Raw genomic sequence first — 15179 nt, forward strand, 5'->3', positions numbered from 1 at the left:
TAAAAAAAAGCCATAGTGTATACGTATTTCCAGCTCAACTTCATAATTGTGTATCTGAAAACCTACATTTGTGGTACATTTGGCTTGATAAACCTATGCACTGCTACATTGCCTCCTACGGTAAATTCATTTACAGTTGTGTAGCGTGTTGACAGTATATAGTACATCTTCATTTACCTACTGATTATGCAACATCAGGAGCAACGTGGGGTTTGACGATGCTCAGACCAGGCGGGGAATTCGAACATACAACCACCTGGTTGGGATCACCTACGCTGCCAACTGAGCGAACCCCCCTCTGTATAGTGGCTGCCTATTAACTTTTGAGCATTACCAGCTATGTTTGTGATTCACACACAGTTATGATTCACCCACATATTTATACATAGTTAATTAAAACATATTGTATGGTACACAATGCATATTATAAAGGATCTGTCCCCGGATCGGTCTGTTTCAAACACGGTATTTAACCCAAATTAAATAAATCTTGTTCTCCAATTTGGTGCCTATTGCAGCACATGGTGGCATCATGATATGGCAGGGTTAATTACAGCCACGTCATTTGAAATGTTTTTTTGCGAGATTAATCTGCATTTCCTTTGCCGATCAGCCCCTGTATTGTAAGTCTCATTAGCAGGTTATCCATTGTAGGGTTAAATACCATAAGATATATTTAAATAGGAATCGTTTTTCAACGTCGTCACTGTAATATTGTGTAGTCTATTCACCACATATAATGTCATGGCAAGTTATTAACTTATAGTCTCTGTGAAAGGCATTATACATTCAAAACTCACTCAACTGAAGCTCAACAAATAGTGTGAACAGTCATAGTCACAGTTAATACTAAGTAATTAGCATCTTCCATGAAGCAGACTAAAATATATTGGAAGGGAGGGTTGTCAGTATGAGATCGGATAGCATGAACAATGAATAGTAATTGTCTTTCCTGTGTGCACACTGTATATTGTATTTGTGCATTTTCATAAATGTGAACGCTGCTGCTCAATGAAGGCTGCAAGTTTGCGTGACCCCTTTTCCACCATCTGGGATAGAGCTCTGTTCTGGTTCACATATCAAATTACAAACCATTCAGAGGCTTTAAAGTAGAAATAAATTAGTTCCCATACCTGAGAGATAGGAGCCCCGCTGGAATCAAAAGATGGCTACTGTGAAGTTCCTTGTGTGTGTGTGTGTGTGTATTCATTCATGCATTTTCTGAACAGCTTATCCTCACAAGTGTCACGGGGGTGCTGGAGCTTATCCTAGTTAACTATACGCACCAGGCCAGAGACACCCTGAATTGGTGGCCAGCCAATTGCAGGGTGCAAGAAGACGGACAACCATACACGCCCACACTCAAACCTAGGGGCAAATAAACAAATGCTGCAATGCTTCACTTGCCTAGTCTTGGGGGTGGTTGGATTTCTTCTTCAGACTATGCTGGAAACAGCAAAATTTAGACTGCTTTAAATGAGTTGTCAGGAGAAAGCCAACAACAATAATGGAGTAAAGCAATGGTTGCACGTAGAGAAAGTAGTCCTCTCAAGGGATGTCTCAAGGTAGAAAGAAAACAGACCACTGAACAAAATGGAGACGATGGCCTACACTGTAAAATCCAAAGAGAATAGTGCTTTTATATATAACATTACAGTGCCCAAAGTGCTTTCCAGTGTGCAATGACCCATTCATGTAAATATTCTGCCTACTCTCAGTGACTTTTGCTCCCGTTTCTGCCAAATCCCGTTATGAATAGTGGATTGCACTTATGTCCATTCCTGACAAAAATGTCAACCTCTAGTTTGAAATATTGTTGCAGCATGCTAGGAACTGGTGATTAAAGCCGCGATTAGACAAGGACTATTATGCACTTTACAGTGGGAACATTCTAATAAAAATACACCAAGGTAATTTCCATCACAGCCCCCCAAAATGGCAATTTTACACACCACCTTTGGTCATACACAAGTCCATGAGAAAGAGGAAGAAACTAAGGATTTTTCAAAATTATTTTTTTATTTTTTACAGTGTTCATTCACTCCCTATCTGAGGTGTTCAGGTGCTCTGTGCTTTGTAATTCTCCCTCCTCAATGCCAACTACAATTGATTGGTATAAGAGCTTAAGGCTGATAAGGCAGCAGAATACCATCTACCCTCTTGTCATCATGCAGCAAAGAAAATGAATTTGATAGAAGTGTACGACCCTTGCGAGGATAAGCCGTACAGAAAATGAATGTATGTGTATTGGCAAAAATATATAGTATTTTGAAATCTTTCTACTGGGCTTTTGATAAAAATATAATTTTCAAGTGCTATGATCTTCGAGATGTGAACAATGTGCAATCTGATTGAAGCAGCATCTCTCGGTTCAAAGCTCAGACTGCCCTCTTTCATTTTAGAAACTGTTTTTCACAGACGGCCTTCCATTCATTCCTCATTTTGGAGGATAAATTATGTTATGTTGTGGGGCTTTAGCATCCTCAGGGAGTGGCATCCTTTAAACCAGGGGTCTCGAACTCAATTTACCTGGGGGCCGCTAGAGGCCGAGTCTGGGTGAGACTGGGCCGCATCAGGATTTCCACAAGAAAAGCACTGATAAAACTTTCCAACGTTATCAAATATCTTTATTTTTTAACAAAAAATAATGAATTAAATAAATTAACTTAAAGATGAATAAAAAATAAATCAATCAGTAATATAAAACCAAATAATACTAATGAGCATACAGTAGATATACACTGGCTGGCTAAGTAGAGAAAATGAATTATTTTTATTCCGTTTCAAATGTCTGTATTAACAGCTCTTTAACCTTTAACTTTCTGAACTTGAATGGAACATTGAACATGAAATATTCTGAACACGGCTTCTTTTGCCTACTCCTTGCTGCTAGAGACCTGGCAGCGCTTCTTCTCACATAGTCACATTTGGCTTGAGGGAGGAAGCAGTGGAGACCCTCAGTAGAGCTTGAAGATGCTCATCAGTAAGTCTGGACCTGTACTTGGACTTATTGAAGTTCAAGGTGGAGAAGAGCTTCTCACACAAGTATGTGCTCCCAAAAAGGCACATGGTCCGCTTGAACCTTCGGGAAAGTTCAGGGAAGCTGGGGGTCAACTCTCTCAAAAATTGCCCAAGCTTGTCTGCTTCTCCACTCACCTCCCTGAACTTGGCTTTGAGTGCAGAGTTGCACTGCAGGTCAATGAGCTCCATTTGAAGCTCAGGAGGGGCATCTTGCACATCAAAGGAGAAGGGGTCTGCAAAAATTTGAAATGTGGCTTTGTGTGTCTTGAAGTCTGCAAATCTGTGATCAAATTCCTCCTGTAGCTTCGAAATGGCCTCAACATACTTCTCACCACTGAATGGTGTGCCTGCATCCACGAGAGCCTTGCATGCTGGGAAATGGCAAAGGTTTGTCTGAGAGAGCTGGGCTTTCCATAACACAAGTTTAGTGCAGAATGCTCTCACGTTGTCATTGGCAGCACTGACAAGTTGCCCCTGGCCTTGTAGCTTCTTGTTCAGTACATTAAGCTCATGTGTGATATCAACAAGAAAAGCCAAGTCCATGAGCCATTTGGGATCACTTAGCACAGGATCAATCAACTCACAAACGGCGTAGCTAGCTTTGACTGCTGCATTACTGTCTTTGGTAGCCTTCTTGAAGAGATCCTGTTGCCTCAGAAGACGTGTTTTAAGACTGGCAACCTGGTTGGCTCTCTCATCTCCCTGGTATTTTTCGTACTCCTCAGCATGTCTCATAGTACAATTACGTTTCAAATTGTATACCTTGTGCACCACAACTTTTTCAGTGTAAATGAGACACGTCGGGGTGCCCCTGTGTTCAACAAAGAAATATTGCACTCCCCACTTTTCTTGAAACTGTCTGTGCTCATCACCGACCTTTCTCTTCACGGCAGGCTTTGAAAGAGACATCTCTGGGGCTCTGTAATATGTTTTTCCACTTGGAATGAGTCTCGGGTTGATCTTTCACATTCAGTCGCGCGGGTTTGTGGCGCATGTGGACTTTCGCTCTCCGTTTCAATCGCGGAGATGGCTACAGACACTGACACAGGCTGGATCACGGATCATAGCGCCTCATTCAGTTCTATGCTGAAAGCAGCGGAGGAGTGTGCGCGCCGAGCGGAGTGATCGGCCTCACGGCTTCTCCTCCGCCCAGCTGATTGGAGGAATGAATGAGTGAGTGAGCGAGGCACTGGACAGCCCGGCCGATGTCCCGCCCTCCAGAGCCATATACCTCACCGTGATTGGTTCATTCAGCTCCGAACCAAAGTTCCCTCTAATTTTTTGTTGGTCTGAGCAGAAAGACAACTTCCCTGAGCGCACTGAGTACCAGTGTGAGCGACATCATCGGTACTCGGATGATTCGCCTAAAGACGTTTCGCCGACGGACGTTTGACAGACGGGCAGGTCGCCGAATGGACGTTAATCCGGCCCGCCGCCGGTGTTGTCCAAATTATAGTAAAAATCAATGTTCGTCTACCATCAATGGCAGTCCGGGAATAAGCACTCTTGGGCAGGCAGATGTAGCAGAACCGAGCCGTAAAATGACAGCAATCGGGTCAAATCCATCCTAAAACAGCATTTAATGATTAAATACAAATACTGGATGATATCGCGATGGAGGCAAAAAAACGTCTATAGACGTCCATTCGCCAAAAACGGCTCAAAATGCTCTCAAATTCGGTCAAATCCAGCTGAAAACAGCGTTTAATGATTAAATACAAATACTAGTATTTGTATTTAATCATTAAACTAACAAATACTAGTACGACCTGTCCGTCTGTCAAACGTCCGTCGGCGAAACGTCTTTAGGCGAATCATCCGGTCACGACATCATCATTGCTCGCTATCGGCACACCAGTATCACACCTGCCACAAGCAGGTGCATGTCAATGTTCCCTCTAATTTTTCATGTAAAACATGCTGTAAAACAAGAAAAACATGAGTGGACAGAGCTACTGCCACTGGCTGCCACTTAAACGGCGCCATCATGGGGAAAGGGGTAAAAAAAAAAAAATAAAAAAATAAAAAAAAATAAATAAAAAATAAAAAAAAAAAAAAAAAAAATCGATCTTTCAAATTAAGACGGGGGCCGCAAATTATCGTCCCGCGGGCCGCAGTTGGCCCGCGGGCCGCAAGTTTGAGACCCCTGCTTTAAACTATCAAATGATTCATTAAATTAGAGGTTACCATCGTAATGATTTATTTATTTCACATTTGAATTTTCCCGCTGGGGATCATTAAAGGATCGTCTTCCTATTTCTCGTTGTTCTTATGTTTACTGTTTTAAATGCTTCGATGATCTTCATGTTGAAGTTTAAGTTCTTCTCATAACTAAAATCCAAATATATTGAAGCCTTCATATAGTAGGTATTCATACCTTCTCAATCCCATAATGCTGAAAACAGCAATTTTGGGCACTGTTGCTCTTTCTTATTCTTTCCCGATTTTGTTTTCTCTCTTTGCTGCTTTATGATTGTTTAGTTTGGCAAATAGCTAACAATTCTCCAAATCAGACTGAAGTATTTTTTTTGCCTATCATCATGAATGTAAGTTTAAAATACATTCAAATACTTTCAAACACAACAGGATTAGTGAAAAGGGGTTAAATACGAATTTAAATAAAGGCATGCCATTTGACTGCAAGATCGTTATTTATATTTTTAGATTAAAACTATATATAAAAAACAGGCCCAAAAGAAGAAAAAGAAATACTAAATTTGGGGTATTTTTTTTCTTCTTTCAACTGGGTCACTCTGTATCTTGTTATTGAGGGCCTAAACAGGATAAGCACTATAGAAAAAATGAACATTGTTTCACACTTGACTAATACTTAGCAAAACAAGTGAACTCAAGCTTTTCTGTCTTTTTTATTGCATTTTGCTATTTAGTTTTTTACCTAGGTCTACAATGTCTTGTGTCTTGCTACTGCAACCAAGAAATTTCCTGGATATGGGATGAAATAAAGTTCTATCTAACCTAACCTAACCTAACCTTTCAAATGGACTTTACAGATGATTGACAAAAGGCTGGTGGGCCAGAGGCGGGAGATGAAACTTCTCGGTGACAGCAACTATCAGAAAACCAGCATCTACATCGTACCATGCTTCCTCTTTGTTGAGGTGAGAGTGACCCTTGCTTACTTCGACTGTTTACTGGTTGAGCAACATGATGTTACTTTATTTATTGTTATAAAATGCTTAATGCTCAAAGAGTTCTGCAATCATTATCTCTTCAATTTAATCCTTCCTAAATCACAACCGAACTGTATTTGATAAATGCATGGTTGTGGATTAAAACATGCTGTTTACAACGCTTAATTCAGATAATCTTTTATGAACTGCTAGAGAAAACCTGACACTAGTGATACTCATACCACACAGAGAACTACTTATTTAGTCTGTTGATATGTGACATCTGGAAAATAAATAAAACACTTTTTTTTCATAGCTATATGATACTGCTTTGTCAGAGTGATTTAAACGTATGACTAATATTTTTCAAATGTAAAACTTTTTCTGTCTGCATTACAAAAAGACCATGCTAAAGGTCTCATGTCATTTTTGGGTAACTATTTTTAGTGAAAATAATATGCTTTGAGGTTTAGTTGATGAAACAAAGCAAGCAAATACTACATTTAAAGTCTATACAATTAAAGCAAGGAACTGAGATGGCAGTGGATTGCTTTTCAGCTTGGTGCATAGCCATGGTAACTGATGCTGAATTTCTCACTTCTTCCACAGCATGTTTTTTCTTTCTTTCTTATTTTTAATAACAAAAGGGAACATGGCCTAGATGTGAAGGGTTTTTGGCAGTTAGGACAGGGAGGAGGTGTCTGATAAAGTTTTCTACCATCTACTTTGATAGTATCGCAGACAATTATTGCAGATTTTCTCCAGAAGCTTTTGCTTTGTTATTGCTGACTTTAATTCACCAGTGCTGGAAGAAAATATAGTACTTACAACAAACATCCTTGCTTTGATTATGTGCAGTGGCTTTTAAACACACTGGTTGGAAAAACATATGTAGGAGAGTTTGACGACACAAATGCTTTCATTTCAATTAATTTTAGTCATAAGTCACATTTTATGAGGGATATGTACGTATTTTAGAAAGTCCAACCCCAAGAAGAAGCATTTCCTCCTGAAAGGAAAGGTAAAATAATGCGGTGAGTGATGCAGGGGGTGCCAGTATGGAGACACAGGCAGAGACACAGAAACTATCATTTAATACCCCGCACGACGTCAAGAAACAGCTTGCTCAATTGAACGCACAGGCTACTCATTATTGAATGACGCTACTCTCTGTAATGATGGCGTCACAAATTACTCATCAACCTTGCGGGAGGAATATACTAATAAGAACAGTCATTCCAAACAATCGCTACAATTGAAATAAAACAACAGGGACCAAGCGTCCATTTGTTATAAAGTGAAAAATACAGTATATACAGTTTATAGTGTATATATAAGAGATGAATACTTAAAACATATATATACAGTAATACGTAATAATTTTCTTTGTATGGAAAGTCCCATTGATAGCAGAATTACTTTGACAAATGTAATCCTCAACAATTCCTTTAACTGTATTCCTTCCTCCTCTCTGTGTCATCCTCAAATGTCATAATGGAGCACTTGTGGTTTCATCTACATTCCCTTATTCATTGACCTCATTAAAAAAGAAACCCAATTAGCCTGTGACACTGCTAACACAATAGACGCCTACAGGTCCGCTGAGCCACTGCAACAATCAGCCGAATGAGGCCTATTAGGGTGCACTGGTTGTAAAGTTGGATCTTCAAAAGGCAATTCTCGAAAATGCTATTTGAACTCAAAATGTTGGTATTTTATGATTTAAAAAATAATAATTATGTTCCAACTGCAAAAAAACTAACCGTCTGCTTCATTGTTTGACCTCATTGTACATCTTTGCGCGTCCACTTCCTGCTACATCCTCCATAGTAATCGCTGTATTGTAATACGCACCAACACACCTCTTTTTTTAAAGCAGCACAAATATCCTTCAATCCCTGCAGGTTCATCCAGCATGATAAGCTTTCTTTCATATCCCTCCTTGTTCGCGTGCATCGTCTTATTCTTGACATCTGTTGGAGATAAGAGGGTTTTTCAAGCTGCTTTTTTTAATGTAACACTTCGATAATGCACCTTGCCTTGCCAATTATTCTCTTTGACAGCCTCTCAACGTCTCCCCAGTTGGTCTTTTCCGACAGATCCGAGATCCATCACGTGTCATTGCTCTCCCGGACACATTGCCTTGAGTAATAATGTATACCATTGGTGCACTCCATTAATACCCATATACTTCTCTTCCCACTAAAAGTTGAAGACCACTCTCTACCCTCACGCTTCCTTTTTTGATGCATTCCATTTGAAATTTCCTCTCGTCTCTCAACATGACATCCTGTGCTTTGTCACGTTCTAGTAAACGTTATATATAAGCTTATTAGTCTATAAGCTTTTTATTGTGCAAACTTAATGTTACATGAAGCAGTTTGTAATGAGCAAGGCTTTCTGCGTACCCAGACATGGAAGCACTTTACTTTGGCCAACACAAAGAAAATTAAATAGAGATAATTTTATCCAGTAGAGTCCAAAGATTGCCTTACATCCTCGACAGTCTCATCAACTACCATATTTAACTAATCGGCTGGCATAGACGCGATTATGCCTGCTAGGGTTCGGCGATGTAACATAATTCGCCCTAAAAAATACATACATAAGCCACACGTGTGAAGATGAGACAGGTTTCAAATTGGGAGAAAAGGAATTAAAATTCCTTCTCCTTACTGTACTAAGCAGCACTTCGATCTTGGCCAATGCAAATGTTCATGAGTGTAAAGTCTACCTCTTAAATACGGCTGCTATAAAGAAATAAAGCAATTCTATTCGTGTGCGGTTTGCGAAGGCAAAAAAATGTTCCATTGCTGAGCACTTCTTATTTCAGAGGTAAAATATGCGCTGTGGCAATAGGCGGAAAAAACTCATGCAATATTTATTAAATCGTTCACAGTAAAAACTTAAATTACTTTGTTAAAACCTCCCTGTTAAATTAGATTTGACGTTTTTAGCAGTCAATGGATTGATTTGGTGTCTTTTTTTAAACAATGCGGTATATCATCGATTTCCCCAAAGTGCGCTCACTTTGTTTTTACATCACCATCATATTTACTATTCATCTTCCTATAGTGCAATGTTGCTGCTGACTGTCACTTTTCACTAGTTTGCCATGATACCTTTTTTTCTGCTTGCTGTCCGTGGCTTCCCATTTCCTTACAGTACAGTTGTGTGTTGATGTCTTTGTTCTCTTTTGTTTCTAGTCTTGGGCTGGGTTGACACTGTCTTAGATAGCACATTTTATCTTTGTGCTCAAACTTTCCAAGTTTTCAAACTTCACTTTCTTCTTCTTTTGAGTCATCATTTTATTACCATTTGCTTATTCTCGTGGAAGGAAATTTAAGTGCATACCTTTTCCCTTCTCCTTTAGCTCTCCCAAAAAGTATTAATATTTTCTAACACCCTTAAAACATATTTTCAATTTTCTGGACTCTGTAGAATTGAATTAAAAAGGCTCAATTGGTTCAGCTGGCATTTGAGGGATGGGACTCCAAATTCGCACAAGTCGATGTCATGAAGAAAATGGCAGAATAGCACCTAAATGCTTCTAAAACTACACCCACCAAAAAAAAAAATCAACTGTTTTTCAATGTGTGAACACCAGATTTGGCAAGACGAAAGCAGGGTGGAACGAATGATTTTTATTTGGAAAAGAGCAAACACATTGAACAAAAGCTGTGCCTGGAGGTAAACGTCGTATGGAGGCATAGTCAATCCAGGCATGGAATAAGGATGAAGAGCTTGAAAGCAAAAGGAAAGGAAGATGTTTTGTTATAGGGAGCTGTGGGCCTGATTCTGCTACTAGATAAATAGGATGCTATTTATAATTGGTGCAGTCCATGTTCTGCTAAATTCACTACAGTATTACAGAAAGAATGCAAACACACCTTGTGTCTGCATGGCGACTGCACAAAAGGGGATTATCAGTGAAAAATGATACACATAAAAACTGCTCTTAAAATCCCCCTATCACATGTGTGGCTCTTTTACTGATTCTAATAGATTGGACTTAGCTGAGCTACAACCCACAGTATTTTTCTTTGTAAAGGGGCATTAAGGTGGTTTAGTTTGGGGTCCTAGGTTCAAATCCAGGTCAGTCCACCTGTGTGGAGTTTGCATGTTCTCCCTGGGCCTGCATGGGTTTTCTCCAGGTAATGCGGTTTCCTCCCACATTTCAAAGACATACATGGTAGGCTGATTGGACACTAACTTGCACCTAGGTTTGGGTGTGACTGTGCGTGGTTGTCCGTGTACTTGAGCCCTGCAATTTGCTGACCACCGATTCAGGGTGTCCCCCGGGATAGGCTCCAGCACCCCCCGCGACCCTAATGAGGATAAAGCAGATCAGAAAATGAGATGAGATTAGAGACATGGTAGGATGGTTGGACAATTTAAATTGCCCATAGGTATGAGTGTGAATGTGACTTGTTGTCTGTTTCCTCGTGCCCTGCGATTGATTGGCTCGCCACCAATTCAGGGTGTCCCCCACCTTGTGCCCTAAATCAGCTGGGATAGGCTCCAGCACCCCCACAACCATTGTGAGGATACGCGGTTCAGAAAATGAATTAAATCAAATGAACATGTTTAAACCTGAAAATTGAGCTTCACTTAATGCCATTGCAGTGTAGTTTTTACGTGCCAGAGCACATCTGATCAGGGGCGGGACAAAACATCGATTAATGCTCTAGAGTGAGAATACACCTAGCAAGAAAAAGACTAAAACATTAAGATTCATTGCAGCTGTACCCTCCGTAAAGTATATAGCAATATGAGTAAGATGGAAGAGGCATGTGTCAAAAAAACTACACACTTGTGTATCTGTGATTAATCTGGAGACCTCATTTTCATGCTCATTTAATTAAAAATTTCTCACAATATAGTGGCCTTAATCTGCACATTCCCAAGGATGATAAAACAGAAACCCTCAGTGTGCACAAAAAGACTGTCAGTGCTCATCCCCCTATTATTTCCATGAATAGCACCTGCCTGACATATTGCTTCGCTGGGATTTCTCGGTTGTCTGAAGGATGGTAGAAACACTTGTTACCTGCCTGCTTCCCACCTGTTACAACTAGATATAGATGGAAGGAGAATCAATTCCATTATATAGTGTGCCTCATCACCGGTGAATATGGAATGAAGTCTATAAGTGATGTCACTGTAAATTTTATATTGTGTAATTAGTTTGTCCATTGATGGAATCCTTTTCCACGTTATACTTGTGTTTTCAAAATTATCCGTTATAGTTTACTCCAAATGAGGTCAAATCAATGCTTCATTAAAAGTGGTTCTCTGTTTATTCATTTGGTTGGTTGCCATCTTTAATTGAATTTTGCTTTCATGCATTCTGGTTCTTCCAACTATTTATCTTCTTCCAGAGTGATCTCCTCGTTTCACCTCTGCTTGTCATCCATCCTCTACTCATCCTCTATTTATTTGGTCTCTTTAAGTGTGGTTGTAATACAAATTTAAAACACTTAGCGGCGCACTAAGCACGAAGATGCAATTCTCCATGCCTTATCACCCACTTGCAAAAGCTTTGGAAAGCAATTTGCAGTTTAAGGGCCATGGTAAACCCTCATTTTAAGTGTATAGACCTCCCTCGACACAAGGAAAATACTCTCACAACGATGACTGTTGCATTGAATAGGGATTATTGGCTTTTATAAGACAAGGTAAAGCGATGGGAATAAAATATGATGCATGTTCTAATTAATTTGGCTCTCCAGAGTGCTTTTTTTTCATCCATTTTCTGTTCCACCTATCCTCACAAGGTTTGCAAGGGGTGCTGGAGCCTATCCTAGTTGACTTTGGGGCACCTTAACTTGGTGGCCAGCCAATTGCAGCCTTAGATTTCTTTTTCTTTTTTTAAATAATCAATTCTGAGGTCAGCTGGGATCTAACCCACCATTTTAAGGAGTAGAAGTACTACAGAAAATGCATTAATGCCTTGGTTTGCACTCATTCAAACCATATCAGTTGTTTGGTAAGCATACATGAGCACTTCATCCTGAGCTGCGTGGTGTTTTCTCTCAGCTTGGTGCTGTGCTCTTTAACACCAGCACCCACATAAAGTACATCTCCTCACCCTCTGGGAGCATGTTGACACTTGCCATCTGAATCCAGGCAGAAGACATAAAGCGTTGTGCAGGCTCACACGTTTTGGCCCCAAGAGACATCCGTCCCTTGGTACACTATTATTGCCATATTTGATTTTACACTGTGAAGTTAAAGAGGGATTTGCCTCTTTTTTTTCTTGCCACACCAGTCACTTTGATTTCATTGCTTTCCACTGCTTTTGAAGTTGAGTGGTATGCTCATTAAAGCTTAATTGGGTGGTCTGATAACGCCTTTTAGATTACTAGGCCAGTGAAATGGTGGTCATCCTCCATAATCAGCTTTGAGTGTAGTTACCTTGAGGCTTACAAATTGTAATAGTTTGCTCTAGTTTGGTGTGTTACCTGGTCTGCCATTTGGAATACATAATTGGTTCAGTTGAAGCATTGAAACGTAAAAGGCACCTAACCTTTTACAGGCAAAAATAGAGCCATGGTTACTAAGGAACTACCACACATTTGCATTTCCTAATCTTGCAAAATAAATAGCTACTTTGTGAAATTGCAGCAAAGTGGCATGTGTATATGTGCATATGATGCAGTTACCTTGTCCATTTGAAAGTCCTCTAAAGGTCTGTTGTTGTTTTTTTTGTTCTTTGGAAAATATGAATATATGCTGTAAACCAGCAAATACTAAGAACAATTTACAATGTTAAGATGAATTACGGAATTATAGCAATACAGTAAATCTTTTATAGCTCCTTAACTCGAATAGTTTTTCGGGGGCTGGCGTTAAACTCATTGGCTGCCATCATAGGCACTAGATTTCCAATCCAATATATCTCGGACAGGGTGGTAGTGATTGTTCCCACTGAAAGATAAGCATACATACACAGGCAGTCATAAAAGTTTAAATTAATTAGATGTCTTTTGTATTCAATGGCAGGCAAAGGGTTAAAGAGTTTAATGAAATATTCCAACCTCCTTTCAGCCAATCAGTCTTGCATACTCTGGACTTTTGCTTTGCTTCTACTTTGAGTGGGCTTTATCATTTCATATACAAGTAGGAGAGGTTGTTGTTTGGTTTGGAAAACCAACTGTTTAGCCTTCAACTTAGGCACACCAGAAATATAGTCTGGTCCTTGTACATTTATATATCCAGTAATTAACTTACTTTAATCTAATTCAAAGTGATATCATCCGTGAGCCTAAAGGCCACATTATACTCCATGTGGGCAACAATGCGCGCATTGTATTAAAGTGAGTGATGCATTGACCCCCTTGCAACCCTTGCCATGCACACAGCACAAATTGTCAGTGCTCAGAATGCCATGAACATTAGCTTCTCATGTTCGGTCCATTTAGTTACATGCAGTAATGACATGCCTAGGTTTCCCTGGCTTGATACCGCAATACTGACCTCAATAAAAATAACATCGCAAGCAGGAAACACAACAAAAATGCACAAAGCCCAGAAAAATCCTGGCGTGAAATTCCGCACAAAATGGTAAGACAAGGTAAATCTTTCGGACAATAAAACCCTCTATGATTGGTTTGACTAAGTGTTATTTTACACCTATAATCAACTTTGTGACGGTAATAATGGTAAATACATTTGAAATGAACATTTACTGATATTACTGTAATATTTGCTTCACAACTATCATGTCGAATTCCAAAATGGAGGCCACAACACCAAAGTAATTTATTTAACTATTGGTTTGGTTTACAGCTGCCAAAAAACACGATGGTACTAAAACTACGTGACTACAGAGGCGCATGCGGTTTTGTCACCAAATCCGATTCCGTCCAATTCTGTAAAAACAGCCCGTATACTATCTGATGGCGACATCATTAGTATGTAGTGTGGAATCTGTCTGTCTATTAACACTGGTAGATCAGGTTGAACTGAAATTTCAAAGAATTCTGACAGCACATCCTTATCTTCTTGAACCTATTTAGATTTAAGCAGAAGTTAGGTCCCATGTCTTCAAGGAGGAGCAAGCCCAAATTAGAACTGATTACAAATCATGACCTTAATGAATATTCAGACATGTCTACATAAAAGAAAACTGTAATCCTTTCAAGCAGAGTTTAAATGGTTGAAGCTGTTGGACTGTCAATTCAATTAATCAACTATTATATTGAGAATTATAGACCAAATGATAAACAAGGTGCCAAGATGCCAACTGCTGTCATCCTCATTAAACATTGCAAATCTACCTACTAGCACGCGTCCTTCTACCACACAAGACCTTGCTCTCTCGCCATCCCACCCTCACTTCCTCCCTCGTCTATTCTCGTATGCCCTTTCTCGTTTTGTAAGGATAAATGATGACGTTTCGACAACCGTGAATTCTTCTGCGTGAGTTCCTCCTCACAGACACAGGAATGCACCCACATGCGCATAGGCTTCCTCACACTGCAAACACGTACACGGACATACTCCCACACAATCAACAGAAGCAGAACTCATGTCGAAGGCAACAAACATGGGAAAAGGCCATGGAAAGAGCTGCTTAATATTGCTGGCCTATATATAAACGAGAACTCGGGGGTGTTTGTAGGATTTGCCAGCATGTTCAGAGAGGTGTGTGGGTGTTCGCATCCTTCAAAAGCATGCATTTGAAAGCCATTGTATTTTCGTATGTATTTCGATTACAGTACCTAAAAAAAAAAGATGTTTATGGTGCACTTGCTTGGATATATATATATATATATATATATATATATATATATATATATATATATATATATATATATATATATATATATATATATATATATATATATATATATATATATATATATATATATATATATATATATATATATATATACATATACATATATACATATATACATATATACATATACATATACATATATACATATACATATATACATATACATATATACATATACATATATACATATACATATATACATATATATATACATATATATA

The 15179-nt window shown here is 39.2% G+C and overlaps 1 protein-coding gene across 5 annotated transcripts in view; it reads left to right on the forward strand.

The window, feature by feature from the left end:
• The window catches only part of plppr2b (phospholipid phosphatase related 2b), a 41703-nt gene that overhangs the window by 4496 nt on the left and 22028 nt on the right, over positions 1-15179 (forward strand). For all 5 annotated transcript variants that reach the window (XR_013301048.1, XR_013301047.1, XM_077605456.1 and 2 more), the window contains exon 2: positions 6033-6140. Coding sequence is in view for 3 of the 5 variants with exons in the window: in XM_077605456.1 (XP_077461582.1) it covers positions 6033-6140 (108 nt within the window). In the remaining 2 variants the exon portion in view is untranslated. The remainder of the gene's footprint in view (positions 1-6032; positions 6141-15179) is intronic.

Source organism: Stigmatopora argus, chromosome 7 (genome assembly GCF_051989625.1).
Source record: "Stigmatopora argus isolate UIUO_Sarg chromosome 7, RoL_Sarg_1.0, whole genome shotgun sequence".
Lineage (NCBI taxonomy): Eukaryota > Metazoa > Chordata > Actinopteri > Syngnathiformes > Syngnathidae > Stigmatopora > Stigmatopora argus.